At 35.4% G+C, this 24896-nt stretch overlaps 3 protein-coding genes across 3 annotated transcripts; all 3 read left to right on the plus strand.

The window, feature by feature from the left end:
- The first annotated feature begins 74 nt into the window (after nucleotides 1-74).
- On the plus strand, nucleotides 75-1476 carry Aven (Apoptosis and caspase activation inhibitor). Its single transcript, XM_066289687.1, has 4 exons — nucleotides 75-250; nucleotides 310-664; nucleotides 1035-1302; nucleotides 1364-1476. The coding sequence occupies exons 1-4, from the start codon at nucleotides 225-227 to the stop codon at nucleotides 1438-1440; spliced, it is 726 nt and encodes a 241-aa protein (XP_066145784.1). The 5' UTR covers nucleotides 75-224; the 3' UTR covers nucleotides 1441-1476.
- An 855-nt stretch (nucleotides 1477-2331) lies between these two features.
- Gnmt (Glycine N-methyltransferase) lies at nucleotides 2332-6578 on the plus strand. Its single transcript, XM_066288939.1, has 7 exons — nucleotides 2332-2381; nucleotides 5193-5414; nucleotides 5472-5599; nucleotides 5658-5793; nucleotides 5904-6024; nucleotides 6081-6217; nucleotides 6311-6578. Exons 2-7 carry the CDS (start codon nucleotides 5209-5211, stop codon nucleotides 6483-6485), a joined length of 903 nt encoding a protein of 300 aa, XP_066145036.1. The 5' UTR covers nucleotides 2332-2381; nucleotides 5193-5208; the 3' UTR covers nucleotides 6486-6578.
- A 4922-nt stretch (nucleotides 6579-11500) lies between these two features.
- LOC136342792 (helix-loop-helix protein delilah-like) lies at nucleotides 11501-12967 on the plus strand. Its single transcript, XM_066288943.1, has one exon. It carries the CDS (start codon nucleotides 11692-11694, stop codon nucleotides 12367-12369), a length of 678 nt encoding a protein of 225 aa, XP_066145040.1. The 5' UTR covers nucleotides 11501-11691; the 3' UTR covers nucleotides 12370-12967.
- The last annotated feature ends 11929 nt before the right edge of the window (nucleotides 12968-24896 follow it).

The raw sequence follows: 24896 nt of genomic DNA on the forward strand, positions 1-24896 counted from the left end.
GCTATCGGTCTTAATAGCAAGATATGCAACAAACAATACTTTTTGCAGTTGTCATTTTCCGACCGTAGTAGAGGTTATGTTAATTTGTTTATTGGCTTTTCTTCCATAAATTTTCTTCTGATTTTATAATTAACATAACTTGAATTACTTAAATAACTAACATCTATTTATTTAAGTAGTAGGTGGCATTTTTCAAATTGATCCCCACACATCAATTAGTCAAAATGAATAAAGACGAAATGAAAAGCAGGTCTGTAAAATCCCAAAATATCATAGTTTTAATCCGAATCTAAAATATTTACTCTTCAGAGGTTTGAAGCATGTTAAAGACAAAAAGAAGTACAAAGGAAATACAACGAAAAATCCGAAATATGTACCACCTAAAAATGTACCAAGATTAGACTCAAACTGGGATCGATATGAAAGACAGGAGGAAAATGAGTTTGAAAATGTGCTGAGTGCCAGTACAGATTTTGCCTTGTTAGCAAACGCGCCCTTTTCAGTGGGGAGTCATTTCCAATTTAAGAAAGATAGAGTGCCTGAAGGCCCAATTTCTGAAGAATCAAGTAGTGATTTATTTTCGTTAAACTTGGATTTGTTGAATAAGAGCATTTTAACAGTGCCATTTTATGAAAGGCTCAATATTTCAAAGGAACATTTTAAGGTACTTACATTGTTCAATCCGGTTGATCACCATTAGTTTATTATTGCTTAATGAAAGGCTACTCCCGATTTTCACCCCATTTTACTTTCCCTTTCCATAATTCAAAATGCTTGGCAACAGTAATATAATTTATCAATTGTATTTAAATTGTGCCCTAGCCTAGAGTTGATAAATTTTATTGAATGAATTACATTGATTCCTCTTGTTGCACAACATTAAAAATTCAAATAGATATTGGCGGAAAAAATGAAGAAATAAATATTCTTTAACATTTAACAACAATGTGCATATTGTATTAAAAAAAATTTGATTGACAGTAAATACAGAGTGTTCTCCTTTAGTGGCTGTATGTCACTTTTTATTTTTAAAGGCAGCTGACCTTCAATCTATGGATGAAAGAGCAATTCAAAGCAAAAAAGCTTACAAGTTATTTTTGGATAGCTTGAATCACCAACAGAGCGCAAAGGTCATTTCGCCAATTACCAACGAAGATCACCGATCTGATGACACATTACTTGATGCTCCTACTTGTGAGAAATTGCAAAAAAGTTCTACTGCAGAAACTCCTTATGCTAATATTAAAACCACCAATTCATTAATGGAGTTAATAGACAACTGTAGTCTCGAGGATACAATTGGTATGGGCGAGCCTTTACTGGTTTTTAATTAGAACTTTTAAGTGAATTTCTATTTATTTAGATTTAGACGTACCAGAGGATAACAATCAATCAACTGATGGATTAGAACAATGGTTGGACTATATTTTAGACGATTAAGATGTGTTACCAAGTAGCAATAAAATGAAAAATATACTTCTTGGTCTTTAATTTATAATCAGTCCTGTGATAATTAAGTTAGTTTTTTTTATTTTACGTAGCAAACAATTGCAAATCATCAAAATAGAAACATTCAACAGATAACAATTTTATTTATATATGCCGATATGGAGTCAAAAGGCCAGGAATTACAAAAAGGTTTTGGTATTTGTTATTCCCTATTGGTTAAAAGATCTCCTGAAATTACAGCACAACACGCTAAGATGCCGCGTCATGTAATGATGAAATGTGTTATCTTTTAATTTCAAAACATTAAGAATTCCAAGCTACTGCACTGTGTAAGAAAGAAATGATTCTTTTTATTGTAAATTTGCACAGATTTGTCAGTGCACAATAGGTATTTTGTACGTAATAGGTACTAGGTCGGTATGTAGACAAAATCATACGGATTTACATAATTTTTCGCCAATTGAAAGAAAAAGCGACCATTTAATGGCTTAAAATAGGCTATAAAGGGCCACTTTTAAGGCCTAGATACGAAAAAATGTTTCTGTCACTGCACACTTAATAGATAAGCGGCAGTAGCAATGAAAAATCACTGAAACCTGCGCGTAGAGAAAAAATGATGTGCTTTATTCAGCGGAAGCGCAAGTGCTTTAGCTTCACTTAATTGATTTTTTCGTTAAATATCCACATTTACAATATAATTTCTTTTTAATTTATATTTTTTAGGAAAGTTTCTTTAAGGTACGGTTAAATAATTCATCTAGTCGAAGTAGTATATTGTCGGTATTGTTTGCATAGAGAACGAAAGTATTAAGGCTCTTAAAAATTCGATCGAAATTTTTGAAAAAGGTTTCTATATATTAGACCTGATATCTTATGGTAATTTAATATTGATTATTAGTACACACAGTGACTTACTCCTCTCGAATATTGTGGTAAGATTTTTCTTTATCTGCATTCTTTTAAAGGATGGAAGAAAAGCGCAAGATAAGGTGGTTGTGTCTATAAACAATTTCAAGTGAAACCACAAATAACAATAATTCAGGGTGTTAATTTTCGAAATTTTTTCCGTTTTTCGTTGCAGCTCTTTCGATTTTTGATATGTTCAGTTCATATTTGGGGCGCGCATACATTTTTCGGGTAGTCCATATCAATGGACTTCTAAGCCTACAACTAAAATCTACAGGATGATTTTTTATATTACATATCGAAGTGCTTCAACACGTGTTGGAGATTAAACAACATTTTCTATTGTATTTTAAAAAGCGTCAAGGATAATTCAGAACGTTCCTCGATCCTAATTCAGGAAGCGTGAAGGGTACTTCAGTTACATAACTAGATATACAGGGTGAGTTTTTAAAAGTATAAATGCCAATATATTAAAATTAATGCCGGAAATGGAAAATAAACAAAAATCTACCATAATATGACGGAAGAAGATGATCGAGGGTATGACGAACTCGCTACCCTCTACCAAATGCACTACAACCGCCCCAAGTCAATCGTGGAACGGGTATTTATGGTACTTGATTTCTGTGAACTACATAAATATTTCGCCAGTGGTATCATGGAACGAACATTAATCGTTTTTACGTTAGGAAATTAATACAGGAATTTGATGAAACTGACTCTGTGGCCAATAAAAAAGGAATTAAATTTGGATTTTAGATGAGCTTGTTGAAATCGAATTTCTCAGACAATTTGCCCAAAATCCATCACTCTCTATCCTTCAAGCATCTGTCTTAACTATGAAATCGATTCGGATGAACCTAAAATTATACAAATTTCACCCTTGCAAAATTCAGCTTCATCAGGAATTGAATGAAGGTGATCCAGACTGACGAAATTAATATTTCGAGATGATGCAAGCGTGGAGTACCAACCAGCCCCAACCACTGTTAAACGTTCACTTGAGTGATGAGTGCACATTTTACTCGAATGGTACTCGCAATATGCACAATTATAAAATATGGAATGATTGAAACCCTCGTGTTATGAAAGGAGAAAGTACTAAATATCCACAAAAACTGAATGTTTTGGTGCCTGGATCCTTAGAGATGTCATCAGAATATCTCGGTTTATCGACAGCATTTGAATGGTGAAATCTACCGTGACTTTTTAAAAAACGTTATTGAACCATTGATAATGAATAAGCTGGAGAGTCAGCAGGACGAAAATAACGAATTACAACTGGATGGAAATTTACAAAAGCTTTAATATGATGGGGCACCCTCATGCGGGTTTTGCCTATTAGGCAGTGGTTTGATAACAGTGACCCCGTAGGATGTATTGAAAAGATAGGAGTGATGGAATGGGCCCCCCAGAGGTCCCGATCTTATGCCCTTGGATTTTTTTGCGGGGGCGCTTGACACCTACAGCGTTCAAAATCCCATCAGAAACGATCGAAGAGTTAAGACAGGGAATTTTACTGAGCGGTGTGAAATTCCTAGGGAGACTTTTGTCATTGTGCATTAGGAATGTGAATATCGTTTTACGCTTGCATGGAAAATAATGAACATTTCGGGAACTTACTGTAAAACATTATGAACATAATCAAAGCATAAGGTAAATCTTATGCTGTGATTTAATTACAATAAAACTTTGAATTAATTACGAGTTATATTACTTATTCCTGATTGAAAACTATTTAATTCTACATCTAGGTGTCTCATTAATGGATTTTGCATTTTAGGCATTATCGGATAGGCTTGGGGGCGGAATTTTAGAAAGTTTGATACTTTTGAAACGACTACCAAAAATGCTTTCCGATTTCCTGTAATCACGTTCGTGCCATTAAAAAAGTGAGTTGGAGTCGCCGGGGTACATTTGGTAGAAGGGAGTGAGTTCGTCACACTCTCAATCATCTTCTTTCATTATATCGTGGCAGACGTTTTCGGATTTTTCCATTACCGGTATAATATCCAAGATATTAGTATTTATGCATTTAAAAGACCCACCGTGTAGATACATGAGCAACAGTGTCAAATAGCCTTATTCTTCTTGTCTTAGTTGTAAATTAACGGTGAGGCAAATTTTACGAATTGGACTAACGACAATTTCTAGATATCTCTAAGGTGTAGAAGGGCTGCAACGAAAAAACGAACAAATTCTGAAATTTCAAACCTCTATGACGATCCTGTAGGATGCTGAACATGTTTATGATATTTGTTTTCCAGTAAAATATCTATTTATTAGCGAAAATCATTGAAAATTAGCAAAATGTGATTGTGGGACAAAGACAGCAGTAAATTTTTTTGTGTTTAGGCGTAATGGTGCGTAATTATAGGTGAAAAACGATAAAGAAGCTTTATCTAAAACCTCTATTTTGATGTGGTAAAACTGTGATTTGGATATTCAAAGCCGCAAAACAATTCAAATTTAATCATTAAACTTTGCTCACACACGTCAACCATTCTAAACAACTCTAAATAAACAAATTTCAATTATTGAAAATCACTAAAAATATGTTTTTCTTGACCTTTTTTGTCATGTGAACTATTAAGAAGTGTTTACCATCTTTACCCCAGTTAGGGGGGTGAACAAGTTTTTTACATTTCCGGATATGGTTCAGCAGCATTACGAGCTATGGCAAAACGGTCTATTGCGAAATTGTTGCTAAATTAATCTAACAGTTATTTCTGGATTTTGAGAACTTTTCAAATTTGCTCACTGAAATCAACAATATCTTACTATACTATCTTAATCCCCCTCTCCCCTACCTGACCATAATAATACGTTGCAAGCAGGTTTTCCACGTAAACAATGGCGGAAAACGTGATAAGAACTCGAACATTAGGGGCTGCCGTTGAGGGTGTAAGGGACCAATACGCCGATGGAAAGGCGGCGAAAGTGTGGGAGGTCTTCATTGGGGACAAAAACTCCAGAACTCAAAATTACAAGAACTTTTTAATAGGAATGCTCAAAAAGAAGGGCTGCAAACGCATTTTAGATGTTGCCTGCGGTACTGGGTAAATTCAATTCTGTCTGGGTGTCCGCTCGTGCAGCTCACATAAATGCGCTTATAGAATCGACTCAATCATGTTGGTCGAAGAAGGGTTCGAAGTGGTCTCAGTTGATGCGTCAGACAAAATGCTGAAGTACGCTCTCAAGTCCAGGTGGTCCAGAAGGAAGGATCCATCTTTCGACAAATGGGGTACGTAGCCAAACGCTTGAAGCCACCTTAAAGTTGCTGTATCGAAATGATTATGTAGTGATCGAAGAAGCGAACTGGTTGACTCTGTACGATGATATAGAAGATTTGGTTGGAGAGGGTTTTGATGCGGTCATCTGTCTTGGCAATTCCTTCGCCCACTTGTTGGACAATTTTGGCGACCAGAGGGAACAAAAGTGAGTGCACTGAACATATTTAATGTGGACGTTTTTGTCATCTAACTGCAAATCCAACAAGTTGCATTTTCAGTGTCCAAATATTTAATTCTTACAACCTTATTCAATAGACAAGCATTGCGCAATTTCGAAAAATGCATCAAACCCGGAGGCTTTTTACTAATCGACCATAGAAACTATGATAATATCATCGACAGCGGGGAAACTGCAGCCAAAAGTATTTATTACAATGTGCGCATTGCCATTAATAACCGCAATATATTTTCATTAAAAAAATTAAATTTCAGCCCACACACACTACAGACATACGGACTTCCGTGTTGTATGTCAGTGGGATCCCGGCTTTAGTTTCTTTGGACTACATTATCGATTTATCTTCGGATAAGGAACAGTCCGATTTCATCACCGTTGAAGATTCTGTTAGGTAGTTTAAGAAAAACTTAGGAAACAATTATCCGTGTGGAGCACAAAGATAAAAGAGAGGAGAGAGGGGATTTATTCATTTGATTTTTTTCAGTGAATTCAGACTGTCCTACTACCCTCATAGGCTGAAGGTGTTTACTCAAATGTTGAAGGAAGCTTTTGGCGAGAATTCTATTTACAAGATTTTCGGAGATTTTAGGCCTTTAGAAGAAATCGACACTCCCAATTTTTATATTCATTTAGTCGAGAAATATAGCACGTACTTCTAAGGCGTGATTAGTATGGGCTTTGTGTGATTGGTATTTATGATTTTAATTAAGTAATTTGTGATTATTTTTAATAGAAAAAAGTTGTAGACAAAATTGCCTTTTTTATTGATTCATATTGTGGTGCTGGTTACCAACAGGTACCCAAACCGAAGGGAAAGAATGCATTCGATAAGGTTGTAGAGAAATGGAGCTGCACAACGTTGCGGTAAGTATACAGGATGAGCCACAGCAACTTGCTTATTCGAATTTGACACTCTCCAGTGATGGTTGCCCCGAGGAGGGTGAGGGTAGGCTCGTTCAAGAAGGTAGGGTATAAAGTTGTAGGTCTTCTTGGTTTAGTTAGCATCATGGACTGGACGAAGGTGGAGGACGTTTGCTGCCGAGGCATATTTTGTTCAATGCGCCATTGCAGCCCTGATAATCCCAGACAATTCCATTAGCATCCCTTACATATGCAACTTGGAACTGTTTAGCGTGCACTATTGCGAGTTGAAATAATTGATCCGTGTCTTTTTGAAGAAAACCAACAGGCAGTGTTGGTGACTTCTGATTGTTATGTCCACGCGATGCAGGAGTTCTTCCTGCCAACACTCCACTAAATGAATTTAGGAGACGCCTCGTCTGCTTGAGAGGCAATTTGCATAGGCCAGCACGGTCATCGGATTTAGCCCCTTGCGAATATTTTTTATGGAGCTATCTGAAATCTCTTGTTTACAAAGGTCGTCGTAGGGCTTTGACTCACTAGAAGAACAACATTTATTAAGCTGTCGCCAACATACCTGTTATATGCTGGAAAGTGTTGAACGAAACTTCCGAGCTCGGTCAATGCAGCGTATTGAGAATAACGGACGCCACTTGCTGGATGTCATATATATAAAACTTTGTAAACATAAAATTTAATCGTTTTGGTTGATGCTGTTCAAACTAATTAAATATACAGGGTGTTAATTTCGAAACGGCCTACTCGAAATATCTCTGAGCTGGGAGGAAAATTTTAAATAATAAAAGAACGTCTGTTTAGATATCTAAAGGAATAGATAAAAGTTAGATAAAAAGAAGTATAATTAGAAATTAGAGAGAATTATATCAGTTACTCTCTCACCTCCAACTACCCTCGCTTTGATATTTCAAACTACACATCGGATCGAGTGGCACATTATTCCATTCAATTTGCTATGGAACTGTATCAAAAAAAGGGAAATCGGTTAATGGAGCTGGGAGTTGGAAGGAAAATGTGTATGAGTGCAAATTGCTTATTGAGATTAAACAAATAATTGCATTCAGCGCTCGAAACGTGAACCGTGAATAAAGTCCGTTGCGAGAATGGATGGATTGGCAGAAAAGATGCAGTAGAATGGCCAGCACGATCTCCAGATCTCAGTCCACTAGACTTTTTCTTACGGAGTTATTTAAAAAGCAATTAGAACTCTTCTTGAAAGTATTCAAGAATTGAAAGATAGAATTTTCTTGGAATGTAGAAGTATTACTGGACAAGCAGCGGCCAACGTTCGCGAAGAATTTGAAAGCAGACTTCAGAATTGCCTCGTTAATAACGGCAAACTTTTTTTGATTTTTTGATTTGATCTCAATAAGCTCAAAAAGCACTTGCATCGTGCAGTTTGAAATATCAAAGCGAGGGTAGCTGCGGAGGACTGATAAAATTCTCTCCAATGTCAAATTAAACTTCCTCCTAGATATCTAAAAATGCGTTTTTTTTTTTAATTATTATTTTAAATTTTCATCAACAATCGAGAGATATCTTAGGTGGTTAGTTTTTCAAACGAACACCCTGTATATCAGCATTACTTTTTTTCAAATTGATTTTCTAAATATGTAAATTGCTCTGTCCAGCCCCGTATCATCTTCGTCTCGGTAAGTATCTATTGATGTGATTATGAAGCAGTTGCAAAGGAGCAGAACGTAAGTGGTTGAAAATACTCGAGAAATACAGAATTGGTAAATTGGGACGCACAAAACGTCCATCCAAGACAAACATTGCGAGCCATATTCAACAAGCATCTGTATTTGTGTACTTTTCTCACGTAAATTAATTTACTGCAGTTTGAGGCTAAATACCGAAACGGCTTTTCTATAAAATTATTCTCCCTTCGCTAATGGAATTTAATTTCGTAACCATTATCCAATTAAGATGATGCTTCCGAAGGAGGAGCAATAAATGACCCATTTCGCGAGGTGCAGAGGTGGTAAAGCAGTCATTGTTAGCTTTTGAAATCGATGGATGTTTGTTGTTGCATCGTTACCGAGGAACTGTAAATTTTCTTTTACGACAATTTTTCTTCAGTTCTAACGACGGTCGAGATCTCAAATAAAATTCTGGAAGATAGGGAAAGTTCGAGTATATTAGAGCGTTTGCTACATTGGGCCACTACCACATCTCAAATTGTAGTTTTTAATTTTATGTGTTGGCAGCACTTTATTTTTAATTTAAACTGACGCTATCGTGCGTTATTTACAAAACACTAATAACGAATGTTGTAATGTAATTTTTAATGTTTTCTCCTAAAGTCGTAGTAAAGTTAACCGGAAGCTTTTAGAGCTTGTATTTATAATTGACTTTCATTATCTATCTACAATTTATTACAGTGACACAAATATCTGCCTTTATAGATTATTTTGTTGTAATTTTTTTTAAATATTGTGCAGTTTGATAAATAGACCGTGTGTAGTTGGGTAAAATGGATCAGTCCAGTTTAACACATGCAAATGTTTTTTTTTTTAATATAACGGAAAATAAGTGCTTTAAGTGGAGACCTGAATATTTGCAAAATGCACTACATGATCATAAAAATAAAGGTATTAGGCCGAATGACCGTTCAAGACTGCATAAAGCTCCTAAAGCTGCCTTAAAAAGTCATTTGGATAAGGGCGATACGAGGGAATGTACGGCAAGAAAGGCCAACTGTCTTAAAAGAAGCATCTGAAAATATCATAATCGAGCATATGTTGAATGTTGAAGGTGGAACAACATATGTTCGACTTAACAATTACAGAAGTTCGCAGATTAGTTTAGCAAATTTGCTCTGTAATTACAGGGGAAAATTTTATTCCTACAATCGCATAAAAGAAACGGCAGGCAAAAGCTTGGTGTTGTACTTCATCGAAGCGACATAAATCTATCAGCCCCGCAACCGCAGAAAATAAAAATAAACATAAAGAAAACAGAGGAAACGGATCGATTTGTAAAATAGAAAATAGAACGAAGCAGAATTTGGGAAAATGAATAAAAAGAAGCAGGAAAGAGGAAAAAGTGGGAAAACAATGGAGGAAAGCACAACCGAAGAATCAGACTACGAAGAATAAATCTTAGTTCTATATGACTCAGCCAGGTGTATTTGAGATAACCAAGACTATGAATGTGCCAAATGCAAACTTTATTATTTTGACAAAAAAGGACCTAAAATGGGTGTTGTGAGGGTTGTTGGGTTGGGCTGTAGGGTTGCAGTGTCTACACTACCATGATTGAAATAATGAAATTTGCAACAGCAATGTTAACATATGAAATAATTGTTTTTTTTTTTTAATTTATTTTATATTTGCCACCGCTGACACTTAACTATCTATTACTGTTCCGTTATATTTTTTGAAAAATATATTTATTTCTTATGTGTCTGCTTTGCTTGTTTCAAAGTCCTGTTTAGCCATCCCGTGGTCCAATTAATACGACCAGTGACAAAATTTTTATCTCAAGTTTTGTTGATGGTTGAGAAATGCAGATAAACGATTAAAAGTCCCGCGTAAATTCGTTAACAATCGAAAGAAATATTTTTCATGGACATGTCGGAACACATCAAAAATACTTAACTTTTTAACTTAACAGTCATGTATGCAGGCTGACCCATGCAGTAGATAAATGCACTTTTTAATTTTTTTTTCTTACGAAAGCCCATAGATTTTATGACTTTTTTGAGTTTTTTGAGAAATTCTGAACATATTTCATGTGACATACCAATGTCGAAATTCAACAGTCTTCGAAAAAAAATACAAAACAGAAATAGGAATAGAACTACTACAATCTAATGCATTAAATGTCGGAACTATGCCCTGTCGAGTTCCTGATAATTGGCAAACCGTGGTTCAAATTCCTCATAATTTTTTCTTATCATATGAGAAACTATTTATTGAGCTTCTTGACTCACTTTATTTTTTAACGTTTCCACCTTGTTGAGCTTATTCAAAAGCACCCTATTTGTCAGGTAACTTCATAAAAAAGTCCATAGGGGTGAAGTCAGGCTACCTAGCAGGTTCTCTAATTGTCTCCTTAATTCAATTTATCGATCGTACTATGGGTATATGTTATGAAAATGTTCAGAATTTCTTTAAAAACTCAAAAATTTCATAATGTACACGGGATTCCAGTATAACACAATAAATAAACAAATACATTTATCTACTACACAGGTGACTTTATACATATTTCTGATACGTCGAAAATGCCCAACTAAAAGCAATAATTGTCGTGTCCCAGTATTTTCATAACAAATGTTTTCTTCAATTTTTAACGGACATAGCAGGAAATTATACTCCTTTATGTGCATAACAATTGTGTCCATTTATTTTGAATAAACATGACGATTAATAACTGTCGCTTCATTTGGTGGTTCAGCTTGGTCAGTTCTAAATTATTCGGAGAAAAAAACTATTTAATAAAAGCCGCCCAATGTAACCGGCCCCCATTGAGGCCCCAATTGTGGCTTTATCAGTGAGAACTTAATTCGTACACCTTTGACCACCAATACGTGAACTGGCCGCGTTTACCATCCCCGATCAATCTACGAGTGTATTTAATAGTAAATTGACCTTTTACGTCCACAACGAATTACCATTTAGCCATAAACCGACTTGTGGCCAAAACCAACCCGAATACCTGCCGCTCAACATATTAACTCCAGGCTAAGCTCTGCATGTAACCCCAGATTACATCAGCGCCTAGAGGTCAATCTACCTGAAAAATAGGCTTGACCCTCCCTCAATAAGCTCATATATGCGGGAGTCGAGGACAGTGGGAGATGGTCAGCTTTAAGTTAACCTGCTACCTCGACGCAAGTCGTACCGAAGCAGTCACCGTGTTGTGGTGTAGCGCGCAGCATCTCTTGATCTGCTCTCGGGATTCTGGCACGCGATCGTGAAATACTTCGTCGATGGAGCATTTAAGTGTGTGTTTTTCCAAATTTCAATATTGCTTTTAATGACAATGTTGCAGTACAACGAGGAGCTTTCTGAACGTTTGGGGCTGACTCTCCCTAGCGGTAGTTACCCCCTGGACACTAACAATAACACTTCCAATAAAAAGGGTGAAAAGTACGCATTGCGACCTCGCTCCATAAGACGCAAGAACGTTCTGCCGTCGGATTTCGAAGAAATCCCTCTAATCCACTCCAAGTCTAAAGGTGGAAGTGCAGTGGGGAAAGCCTCGAAATCCAAATCAGCTCCTTTGAGTAAGTACCGAAGGAAAACTGCCAATGCCAGGGAGAGGTGCCGGATGAAGGAAATTAATACTGCTTTCGAGGCTCTAAGGAAGGTGGTTCCGCAGATCACCCCCAATCAACAGCAAAACGAAAAACTCACCAAAATTACCACCCTGAGACTGGCGATGAAGTATATCTCAGCGCTATCTGCAGCGCTTAGCGGCAGCCCTGCGGAGCTCCCCCAGCAGGATTTATTCTCAGAGTGTTCAGAGCTAGAATCATTTCTGTTGGAATCCGATGGGGAATCTGTTCCGGTAAATAGTGACGTCTCCGAGCATTCCCTCACACCAGCAGATTTTTCTGTGGATTTTGACGACTCTTTGACTTCGGTGGATTTTTCCTCTGATTTTTCCGATCACCAGTTACCTTTTGATACCTATTTGACTGATTTCAGCTAGCATTGATCGGTTTTGTAGCTTTTAAAGTTGGTGTTTAATGTGATATTACTGTAAAGGGTATTTTCGAAAGCGTTTATAATTTATTTTTTTTTAAGACGAAAAATTCAGTGAATATACGTTTTTGTAAGGTACTTACTCGTCTAGCATGTATATAAAAAATGTGACATAAAAATATTGCTGCAGAGCTTTACCTTTGACTTATTAGTTTATTATTATCGTATTTTAGCAGTTAATCAGAAATTTTGTTCTATTTATTGTTTCTTAAACGAGGTGCCTCTCTCTGTGTGCATTTATAGCTTTAAACGAATCCGTCCTGCTTCTCGTTCCGTTTCTCTCTTCTAAATGTTTATTTCGATTTTAGTTCTATGATAATTTACATTCTACTTCTCGGGTGCCATAAGTTATTCCATCTAAAATCCTCAAAATATCTGAGGTTTTTATATAGTTTTAGTGTCGTGTATATTTGTAACTAAAACACGTGAAATCAAGTGCCTTATTCCTATAGATTTTATTTATACCTTTAAGCTTTAATATGTTATTTATCTGACGACTCGCTATTGTAAAAAATATGTTTTGGAGAAATATATTATTTTATTAAGTTGTGGTTTATTTTTATCCAGGGTGTTTCGGAACTATGCGATCGAATTTCGAGAGATTGTTCAGTGCAACAATAGAAGACGTCCGAGTGTGAGTATAGGAACCATTGTCCGCAATTGTCCGTCTAAAGCGCTACTGGCTTGTGATGCTTTAAGATCGTCATGTGCAAAAATCTCTTTTATGCGCTTTTAGTACGCTTCATTTTCATTTGTTTGTACAAAGTGATACTAGAGAATTTACTCAGAATGTCGCCCTGTAACTTTATTGGTCTGGACGACATTGGATCGGCAGAGGCGGTCCAGTTCCGTAACCCCCTGGGTAGCCCGATCTAACACATGTAGATTCCTTTCTGTGGGGGCATGTAAAGTCTCTGGTTTATGAAAAGCCAGTGGAGACAGAGAAACCTGATCGCACGTACAACTGCAGCATTTGAAGTCGTTCAAAACGATTATCAAATTTTTATTAGAAACCATGTACGTCGTTTAAACAGGTGCAGTAAAGTTCAAGGACGACATTTTAAACAATTACTGTAGGCTTATTTTGTACAAATAAATTAAATTGAAACGTACTAAAACTCGATAAAAACATTTTTGCACATGACCGTCTTAAAGCATCCTAAGGCCGTAGCGCCTCGGGGAGACATTTGCGGACAGAGATTCTTGTACTCAGATGTCTTTTATTGTTGTACTGAACAATGCCTAGAAGTTTGATTGCCATAGTTCTGAAACACTTTGTACTATTTGGTGGAGGTATTCGTGGTGAGCCGTAGATGCAGGAATTAGGCATTAAATACAAAAGTTTAAAATTTAGTGGATGTACCAACATTTGATTAAGTTGATATTCTTATGTTAGCAATCAATGTTGGAATAATTAATTAATTAAGTTGAAATAAACGGTGGGTTTACACTCATTTCTATTACTTCCCGAAGGACGCGAGGCAATAATAGTTGCATAAAAAACATCGGCACCTACCCCTAGTGTACAGACATTGAAATATGGCTTATTATCGCCTGTTTGAGCGATTATATTTTTTCCACAATTTTGACTTCCAACTACAGATCCTTTTTTCAGTATTATTGTAAAAAATGTCCTTTGAAGAACAAATGGGGCAGTGTGCACGCATTTCGCGCTTTTACTCGTGTAAAAATGCCAAAGCATTCGAACTACTCCAGCGAGGGGTTAGTAGCTTCTTCGATAAAGTGTTTGAAAACGTACTACGAATTAATGGACCATTATTACCATTGACTTCAATTAGAGAAGTAGTTTAAATCATAAATATAAAACAAACTTTAAATTTTCCAATCTAAGCGTGTGGCGGCTGCCCTAAATATAAGCATTTCCACGGTTAGAGCGGTTTGGTAATCTTATAAAAATAGTATAATGGCCGAGGTGATCGAATAGAGTCTCTTTAGATGTATATAAAGAAGTTCTTGGTACTGTTACTCCACAAATTTGAAAAAATCTGGTACGACATAGAGAAGACGAGGTAAGGAGATGGTTCGAGAAAGAACACGCATTTGATAGGTTAAATATGCAATCTGCTATTATTAACTTAGATGAAATAGATGAAAGTAATGGTAGCAATTATAGATATTTGATGAATCAGGTAATTGACGATGTTTAGATTTCATGTATACCTGTAATGGGTTCTTGTTCTAAAGACTTCAGTCTTGATTCCCAATCTCAATTCTTGCGCTCATTATTGCTTTTTTCACAATGTGGCAACGTTGTCGTCATTGAAGGCTGTGACGTGCATCGAGAATTTTATTGCGAATAGTATAAAATAAAATAGAAAATATTTTCATAGCACTTACCTAATGTCAGGGACATATCTGTGTATTTACTGGTAGGAAAGAAAGTTATTTTTTTTAATAATAATTATAATTTCACTCTATTCTAGTTACAACTAAAAACCACCAGACTTTATTAATAACTGCTGTCATGTACGGAAATGTCAAAAATGTGTTTTTGTTCCGTTTCAAAGCCAACTCGGTTTTAAGTCTGATGTTTATTTAATGAAACTCACCGATTTGGTGAATCTCAATTTTCTCGAAAACTGTTGGGAGATTTCGACTTTCAACAAGGGCACGTTTTTAATGTAAAAATCTTCATATTTTATATTTTTCTTATAAAATCGTCAATAAATTTAAGTACAAAAAAACTTAGGCACTTTTTAGCCATTACCTCTTGTACCACCCGCGGCTGGAATAATGCGGTGGATTTTTTACAGACATTCAGATAGAGCATACAAATTTACAATAAAGTATAAAATGTCATTAATTTATCTCGAAAAGTGTCGAAAATGTTAATAAAAAACCATTCTGAGTAACCTAATTTTCACGCCATGTATATCGAAAATGAAGCCTTTCGATATATGTTTATAGAAGTTTTCTTCATATTTTGGAACCCAGAACGCCTGGTTGAATTTATGGCACTACGTTTAGAGGTATATTGTTTATCCCTTTAAATTAAAATTTCTTTCAGAAATGTAGCAAAAAAAATTTCTACAAAATACCTTAACAAAGAAACTGCTGATTCTTTGCTGCAGGTGTTAGAATGCTTTGGCATTTTTGCGAGAATAAAAATATGAAATACATACACGCTACACTTTTTTGAACTTAAAAGGCCAGTTTTTACAACAATATTGGAAAAAGGATCTGGAGTCGTAAGTCCACATTGCCGAATAAATATAATCGCTCAAAAAGGCAGCAATAAATCATAAAATCTTAACGGCAACGCTGTAAATTAAGATGCGGGGCCGCCAACCTGACGATAATAAAATTCGAATTTAACCAATATTTACAGCTTTAATTGAAGTAATTACTTGCTATATTTTTCTTAGTTATAAAGTAAGATGAAATATTTCATAGTATTTTTACTAGCAGGGTAAACTTTTACATTTTTAACTTAATTTTTACCCTGTCACGTTTGCAGTTTTGTGCATTGCCTACCGGGAAATTTATGACGTGCATAGGGAATTTTATTGCAAATAGTAGGGGTAGAGGGGGGCTAAGATAGTATATTAAGATATTTTCGACTTGAGGAAGCAAATTTGAAGAGCAATTAAAAAACGAAAATAGTTATTAGATAGCTTGATCATTTAGCTAAAATTTCGTCGTAGGTCGTCTTGCTGCAGCTCGCATTGCTACTGAGCTATAATTGGAAATGTAAAGACCTTGTTTGTCTCCACTACTAGGCTAAAGGTAGGAAACATTTTAGTGCTGTAAATGTAAGAAAAAATAAAGAAAAATAGATTTTTAATGATTTTGAATAATTTAAACGTGTTCTAGTTATTTAGAACGATTAACGCGTTTGTGCAAAGTTTCATAATTAAGTTTGAATTGTTTTGCAGCTTTCAATATCCAATCACCACGTTCTACTCCCTCAATAGTTTTATACAAAGTTTCTTTGTTGATTGGTGACGTTTTTCGCCTATACGTACGCACCGTTGTGCTTCGAAGAAAAAAAATATATAACCGCTCTCTCTGCCCCACAATCGCATTTTATTAAGTTCTAACGTTTTCGCCTAATAAACAGATGTTTTATGTGAAGACAAATATCATAATCGTGTTCAGCATCCTATTTTACCTTCGAAATAACTTATTTTATTAAATGTTCCTCGCGGATCGTGTAAGAAATAAAACGATTAATGCTATCAAAATCTCATAAGCGCAATTTAATTAACGTAAATCACCTCGCACTTTTTACGAATGGCGGAACAGAAATTTAAAATTTTATCTGTAAGTGTCGGCAATGAAGAAAACTCTTAATGGCGCCATCTTTCTTCTAGCCATTTACCTGTCACATTGAATTACTATCGTTGCCCCACCCTCCCCTATAGTCAGGAAGGTGTCAGACGATATGCGGAGAAGTTTTCTAATTGGAACTATCCACACCGAAGAACAACTTTTGCAGTTGAAAGGCGTGGGCGCGAATCTGGGTTAATCAAGCCCAAAAAGAGGAATATCGAACAAAGACGTACGGTGAGAACAGTTAGGAAGGAGGAATAGGTTTTACAAATCTTGCAAAATAATCCCGCAGTTAATAGTGGGGGAGCTGCACTTGAAATGGGTATTTCGCGGGCAGTAGAATTGCCAAGGAGCATCAGCTTCACCTACTTCAAAAACTTCTCCCAAATGCCTTTGGTCTTCGATCAGAATGTTCCGAATGATTATTAGCATAAAATGATAATGATCCAACTTGTATGTCGAGGATCATGTTCGCAGATGAGGCTACTTTTGCGCTGAATGACACTTTGATCACGTATAATTCTCATATTTGGGTTGAAGAAAATCGCAAAGCAACGGAAATTGCGTGTTGGCAGCATCCAGCTGCAACTTTATAGAATAGAATTGTTGACTACCATTTTTTTTTGAAAAATTTAAAAGCAAATAGGTATTTTGTTATGCTTTCTACTGATTAATATTCTAGTAAATTCTACTAAATAATATACTATTTCTTATTATACTTTACAAATAAATGCCATTAGATATGGAAACGTAAAAAATATGTTTTTCTTTCGTTTCAAGTCCAACTGGGTTTCTATTTAGATATGTATTTAGTGAAAATTAGTAAACATCGATTTGTTAAATCTCCACTTTCTCGAAAACTGTTGGGATACTTCGACATTGAACAAGAATACCTTTTTATGTAAAAATGTTAAGACGTACTATTTTTCCTACAAAATCGTCAACAAAATTAAGACAAGAAAGTTTAGGTACTTTTTAAGCGTTACCTCCCTGTATTACCCACCCGTGGAAAAATGTGGCAAATGCTTTGCAGAGACTCAGGTAGAGTATAAAAAGTTCTAATAACATTCAAAACTTCATTAATTTATCACGATACCTTTCGAAAAAAATAATAAAAAACCATTGTCAGAAACCAACCTTTCACACCCTGTATATCGAAAACGAAGCGCCTTTCGATGTGTACATGTTCATATGAGGTTTTCGTCATATTTTGGGTCCTCGAATACGTAGTTGAGTTTATGACACTATGTTCCGAGATACCTTGTATAAAATGGAACTGCAAAGTTCAATCCGAAAGTTTCAACCTTCAAAGCACGAAACGAAGACTTCGAAGCTTTAGTTGCGGTATCTAGGTTATCATACCTAATCAGGAAGGCATTTTGGGGATTTTAATGAAAGTTATTGACTATTTATTCTGATCTATTAGATTTTCTGATGCCCTTGGCACAGACACAATGTAGAAGTTTTCATTCTAATCACAAGCTTGAGTCGCTGCGATACGAGGTTATTTCCAGAAGTACCCGACTTAACACTTAAAGTAAACAAAATTTTGGAAAATATTACTGTATTTCTCAACATAATTCCCTTTGAGGTTGACACACTTTCCCAGCGATGTTCTGTGATACTTTCATAACCTCTTTGTAGTAAGAAGGTTCGAATTTTTCAAAGTAGTCATCAACCTCGGACTCCACCCCTTCGTTATTGTCAAATCTCTTTCCACCGAGCCACTTTTTCAAGTTTGGAAATAGAAAATAATCTGAGGGGGCCAAATCTGGCGAATAGTGTGGAACAGCAAAAAGTTCCAAACCAAGTTGATTCAATTTGGCCATCGCGGTTGCGGAAGTGTGGACCGGTGCGTTGTCTTGATGAAACAAGACTTTCTTTTTCGTCAAATGCGGTCGCTTCTTCATAATTCTCTCATCCAAACACTGCAGTAAAATTCTCAGTTTATTGTTTTTGCGGTCGTAATTTTAACCATAAATTTATTGGCATTTTCCAAAATTCATTCATACTCGTAATGGAAGTAGCCTCTCAATGCACCACTTCCTCAATTAGAACCTTAAATCACATCGCAGAGCATCGTCCTCCTTAAGTACAATTACCATCCTAAAGCTAATGGCTTAACAGATTACAAACAACAACAAGCTGAGCTGAGACAAAGCTGCTTCTAGTGAATTGGGCAAATAGAATAAATTCAAACCCGAAGCTAACTTGAGTTGTCAATAATAGGTATATTTCGCAAACCAACGAGCTTGACCGCGTGGGAAAACATTCATTTTACGCCCGATCACAATGGCTGACGTGTTAAAAGTAAATACCTCTTAATAATATTAAAAAAATTTGGAACAAGGTGTTAATGAAGAGCTTATATTGGTTGAGAATAAGTCAAATCAATAAAACAAACACGGCGGTCAGAAGTTCACACTATTTCCCATCGGAATCGTAGGCATTGATACTTCATAGAGGATGGGCCAAGCATGTCATGAATAATAAAATGGCATACAGGGTGATTATTTCACTTTCAGGCTCGCCACTTCATTTGGATCACTTCCGCTTAATAATTCCTACGTCTATCTCTCTTCTTATTTTTTTGTTCGAAATAAGGCCCCGATGAACCTCTGTTACAAAGCTATTTGAATTAGTAAAAAGCAGACATTACTGAGATTGTCGAAGAGTGGATCAAAATTGATACTTTTATGGTGAAAGACGATCAAATTTCCTTCGAAGCAATGCATCATGCTGCCATACGTGAGCTGTATAAATACAGTTTTTTGTGGAGATTAATTCGACATTTTTGTAGCCTCTGGAACGCCGCGATAGTTCAAAACAATTCAATTGTTGAAGCAAATGTGAACGTTGGTTTGAATTTTATTTGAACGTTTTTTGACTCGGACCTGAAAATTCAATGCATCAATCTGGGGGTGGAGTTGCACGCTATTCTCAGTGAAAATTCACCGAGAATACCATTAATCTTGTTCTAAGAACTCGAACAAACATTGGATAATAACAATATAATAATAATAGTAATAAATCGATAATTGAAAACTTTATTTTAATTAATTTTTTGGAATTTCCAAGATGTGAGTGACGCTCTTGATTCAATGAAAAATGTAATTTATTTCGGTTAATAAAACACAAGTTAACTAGAATTACCTGTAAACTATAATTATAAGAAAAATTTCATTGTTTTCATAGTTTACCAACAAAATAATATTAATAAAAACTCAGAACGCATGGAGTCACTTAATTAAAAATATCTTGAAAATAATTAAAGATGCGAGTTTTTGCACATAATACTTTTTTGATGTAGAAGTATGGAGAATATCAAAATATTAAAATTCATAAAAATATTGAAATTATCGGTTCTGATAAAGATGAAACGGATATTTTAAATGAACTTATCGCGCCGAAAATCTTCCGAGGACCAATTTCTAGTCTGTCATTCAAAAAACTTTCAAATTTATCCCCAATTTGCAAAATTACAAGAATTATTTTGACACTCTACACAATGCAAACAAGCAATTTTTGTATGAAACAAGTTTAGCTAAATCGCGTTTTTACCTTCCACCACTGTTTCGGGGACACTGTGTAAAAAGTAGTATCTATTACGATATATTCAATAATAATTCATTTTTAGGTTATTTATTTCCTTTTGATAATTTCTGCTTAATGATTTCTGTACTCGTTTTTTAGCAGTTTTCGAAACAGTAATTTAAGTTTATTTTTCTTTACAGGAAAGCTACGAGTACATCTCTCTTACGAGACTGTTTCAGAACAATCCGCGAGTTTGTTTCACGTAGAGAAAGTCAATAAAAATGAATTTTTAAAATTGTTAAACGGTCATTTGACCTTTCATGTTAGGTAAATCACGTATTCGTGTGACCGAAAACTGTAAAATCCGTTTAATGAAAAAAAAAAAAATGTTTGAAAAGAATAAAAAATGTTTGAAAAGAATAAAAAAATCATGGGATTTTGAAATTCCGGAAATAAATTCGGAAACCATGGGGTTCGTGACTTTAATTCAATTTATGAATTAATTAATTTTTGATGAAAATGAACAGAATTTGACCAAAAATCAAGAGAAATTAAATTTAGATAATATATTGAAGAATTTGAGAAAAATATTGAAATCTACCAGAAGTGTACGAGTAAATTTTTTCAAAGAGTTTCATGGACCAAGCCCTCAGAAAGTATACTACCCTATACAGGATGTAACATTTAACTTGGAATATTGAAGAATTTTCAATACTAGTCATTCAATAAAGAAAAGTTTAGTATCAAGTTTTAAATACTTTGAGATAGAAAGGTATTGGTGTTAAAATTGATTCCTCTCCATCTCCCATGCAGACAGGCTGCGGGTTAACTCTTTAATTTCAAATAGCAACCCCACCTTTTTCAAACATTCAGATAATATGGCCACAAACTAAAAAAAAAAAAGAAAATGTCTGGAATATTTTTTTCAATCTTTGTTAAAAAACATCGTAACTAAGGAAATTTAATTTCTCTTTCGCCTATGATTTACCAAAAAGTTTAATGAGACATGCTTCAGAACGAATGAAAAATTGAATTTTTGTATTAAAGCATGTGCTCAAAATGGCGTCTCCGAACTTCAGCGCACCTATTTATTCGCGTTTTAAAACACTAACATCTGTGAAAAGTGTCTTTTGAAATATTGGTACAAGCGTTTATAATACGCAGAATTATATCCTCACGTGTCGTTGGTGTTTCTTTATAAACCTGGTCTTTAAGGTATCCTCAAAAAAAAAAAAAAATCCGACGAAGTAAGATCTGGAAATCTAACAGGCCAATTCGCTATCTAAATGCCTCCCAGCTCCTCTATACACCCGAACCATTTCGATTTCCACTTCTACGGCTAAATACTCCATTGCGAAGCAGTTAACAACAAAATGCATGAAAATAGTTGTTTTTTTTTTTACATTATTGTTTATTTGTCACATTTTATTAACATGGAACTTTTTTTGACTCATAGATTTTTTTAAGAGGGGGTCGTCGTCTGAAATTAAAAAGTTATCCCCCACGCTGCCCGCGCCGGGGCTGGAGGGGAATCGACTTTCGCAACAATACATTTCCTACTCGGAGTGACTAAAGATCGATACCGAAACATTTCTTTGTAGAACGCCTAGTATTCGGGATATTTCGGTGTTCCTGGTTGAATTTTACACACTGAAGAGCATTTGGAGGCAATCTACTCTCGTATTAAGCACCGCCTATTATCCCATAAGCATATACAATGTGAAAGCTCTATCTGCGCCAGATGAAGCGCAGTAAAGTAAAAACCTAATTTTTTTTATCAGCTTTTGTCAATCTGTCGCTCCGCTCAGATCGAGATCGGGCACGGACTTAAATGAATTTTTTCCTTATGTCGTACTGGATAGTGCATGTTCTGCACACATTGTCTAACAGAGAAATGTCAACGTCTCCGACCCAAAGGCACTTCGAACATGCACAAAGGCCCCAATAGGAAATTTGAAACATTAAACAGGGACAATATGTTAATGTACTCGTTAAGCTGGTATATTACTGCATAATCTTTAACTTTCCCGAACTAAAAGTTTGCAATTTCAAGTAGGTTAGTATAGCTTTTAAGTTCGTGTTCTGATCGCTTAATTATTTTGTCGGTACCATCGAACCAACGGCGGAATCGACATTACATTACCTTTACCGATACTACCGGCTCAATATGTCGTAAATTGGAGCTAAGATTCCAATTTGCTCTTTGCGGCGAATTACCTCTTTAATATAGAGAGCATCATTTACAAGAACTTTATTTGCTAAATGTTGATAAATCAACGTACGGGTAATTGGCTTTTGTCACAATTAATCCTCCGAGGGTCTCGATTCCGACTTTTGGATACCACGGGGTTTCGGTCGGAAAAATGACGGTTTGTGTGTGAGGCAACTGGTCAAAATGCACAGTTACCCAGGCCATTCTTCTTGCTATAATAGAACCACAAAGTGTATTTATGTCATACCGGAAAATACACACAACCGACCCACGATAGCACATGTTGAGGCAAGATAAAGCCTCAGAATATTTACGTATAAGTAAAAATGCTCAAACAATCGCTGATCGAGATAGGTCGCTACTGCTTAGAAAACGAGATGCATAATATATGCAATTTAAGTCCTTAATGATACGGAATGTAAACTTTTAAAATGCGATCGGGGCATTATTCAAATGTTCACCGCATTTATTTGAAAATGGCAATGACAATGACTTCGTCGTTGTTCATTGAAAGAATTAAAAAAGTGGAAATAACACAGGGAGGTCGACAGTATGCAACGGCAGGAAGTTCTGCACGTGCTTCTTGGGCGACATTTCGCCTTTTCGTCGATCGTGATCGGTATTGTGAACTTACAAATCACGTTTCATGATTATTTCATTTTAATAAGTTGTCGATAAAAGTGGCCCACAGATCGAGATCATGACTTTATAGGTAGCCGTATCGCATCATACATCCGAGGTGAGTCAACTTTCAGTAGTGGGACTTTGACAATCGATGGACGGCCTTACTTTAACGCACAAACGTCCCGTAAACGTATCTCTCGAACGGCTTCGTTTTTGAGGTGCAGGGTGTCAAAGTTTCATAAAAAAAAAAAAATAAAAAAAAAAACGCCGTAAATCGAATAGAGAATTCAATAAATAATTTTTATTTTAAAGAAATGTCACTTCCGTATCATTTTTTTTTCCTTAAAAGGTTAAAAGACGCGCCCGTATGCCAGCCACTGGAACAAAAATACGTTGCCGCCAAAAACTGCGCCACTGTCCACTAATATGACGTGCAACATTATATTTTTGAAAATCGCGACCGTTTAGGAAATATTGCAACTTTTCAATAACACCCCGTATCTCGAAAACTCGGCCACGTGAAAGACATGTTAATATGACGTTCCTGCCTTAAAATACGGTCCTTTATCGATTGTCAAACTCCTGCCAGTAAAAGTTGTCTCACCCGCTACAGGGTAGCCGGAAAAATTTTAGGTAATTCAAGAGATTAAAAAAATTGAAAAAAAATTCATGAACATCCTCCAAAAATTGCTTCTTAAAGGGTCTAGGCCTCTTAAAGGGGAATTCAGTTCATTTTAATAAGTTGGTATGGGAAAACTTTTGTTTATGTTAATAATTTAACATGTAACAATTTAACAAAGATTTTCGCCAGAGGCGTTACATAGAGGGTGTATGCTACGTAAATGTCGCCCTAACTTATGTATTTGAGACATTTCCTAACTTTTTAAATCAACTTACTGAATCGCAAATATTTAAAATTTCTGTGATTCAATAATCATTTTGATTTGTATTAATTACCTTATTATTTTTTTATTTCCTATTAACAAACAAGTTTTTTTGTTGTTTATATACTATGAAAATGCATTTTTATTGCATCTTTTACGTTTTTTTCTATTTGTAGCTTTTTTCTCAAAGATTAATAGGTCGATTTTAAGTCGCATTACAACATTAAGTGCAGTTTTGAAACACCTTTGGATTGAGGTGTCCCTTGGGCCATGTTTGAATTTAAAAAAGTCGACCCTTTTGCTTTACCAGTAACGTCAGCAACATTTACGGATATAAACAAACGTCAAAAGATAGTATTTTTTGTCCTATTTAATGCTGCTTTGGTACGTTAAGAAAATAATCATTTTGTTAAAAAGTAAACTCGCGGGATAATTTAGAGCCATACTGTATACTGTTCTTGCATGAGAATCGTTACAAGTCTTGCAATATGTCGCACATGTTTTACAGACCTGTATAACAATTATTGAAATTACCATATACAGCTTTTTTTTAAATAAATTGTATGCAGTATATAAATATCTTTTGATAACTAAAATACTAAGTGGAAGAAAAAGTATTCCATTGCAATAAATTCTTTAAGGGTTTTTCCTCACCGTCCAGTGGGAGGCATCATGAAAAAAATCGTATAAATGAGCCCTTCATTGAACTAAATTAAGATTTAAATCTTACCAATTTCTACCTGGGAACTCACGGCTCCCAGTCTATGAGTAATTTCTAATGTTTCGTTTATCTAAAATATATTTATACCTTTGTTCATTTTATAAAAAAAATAGCTATATTTCCAAGCAACCACATCGGCCCATCTTCATTATGAATAATAAATGAGATAGGTACGAGGATAGTTCCCAGAAGAACCCGACCTGACA

This window comes from Euwallacea fornicatus, chromosome 13 (assembly GCF_040115645.1).
Source record: "Euwallacea fornicatus isolate EFF26 chromosome 13, ASM4011564v1, whole genome shotgun sequence".
NCBI classification, from domain to species: domain Eukaryota; kingdom Metazoa; phylum Arthropoda; class Insecta; order Coleoptera; family Curculionidae; genus Euwallacea; species Euwallacea fornicatus.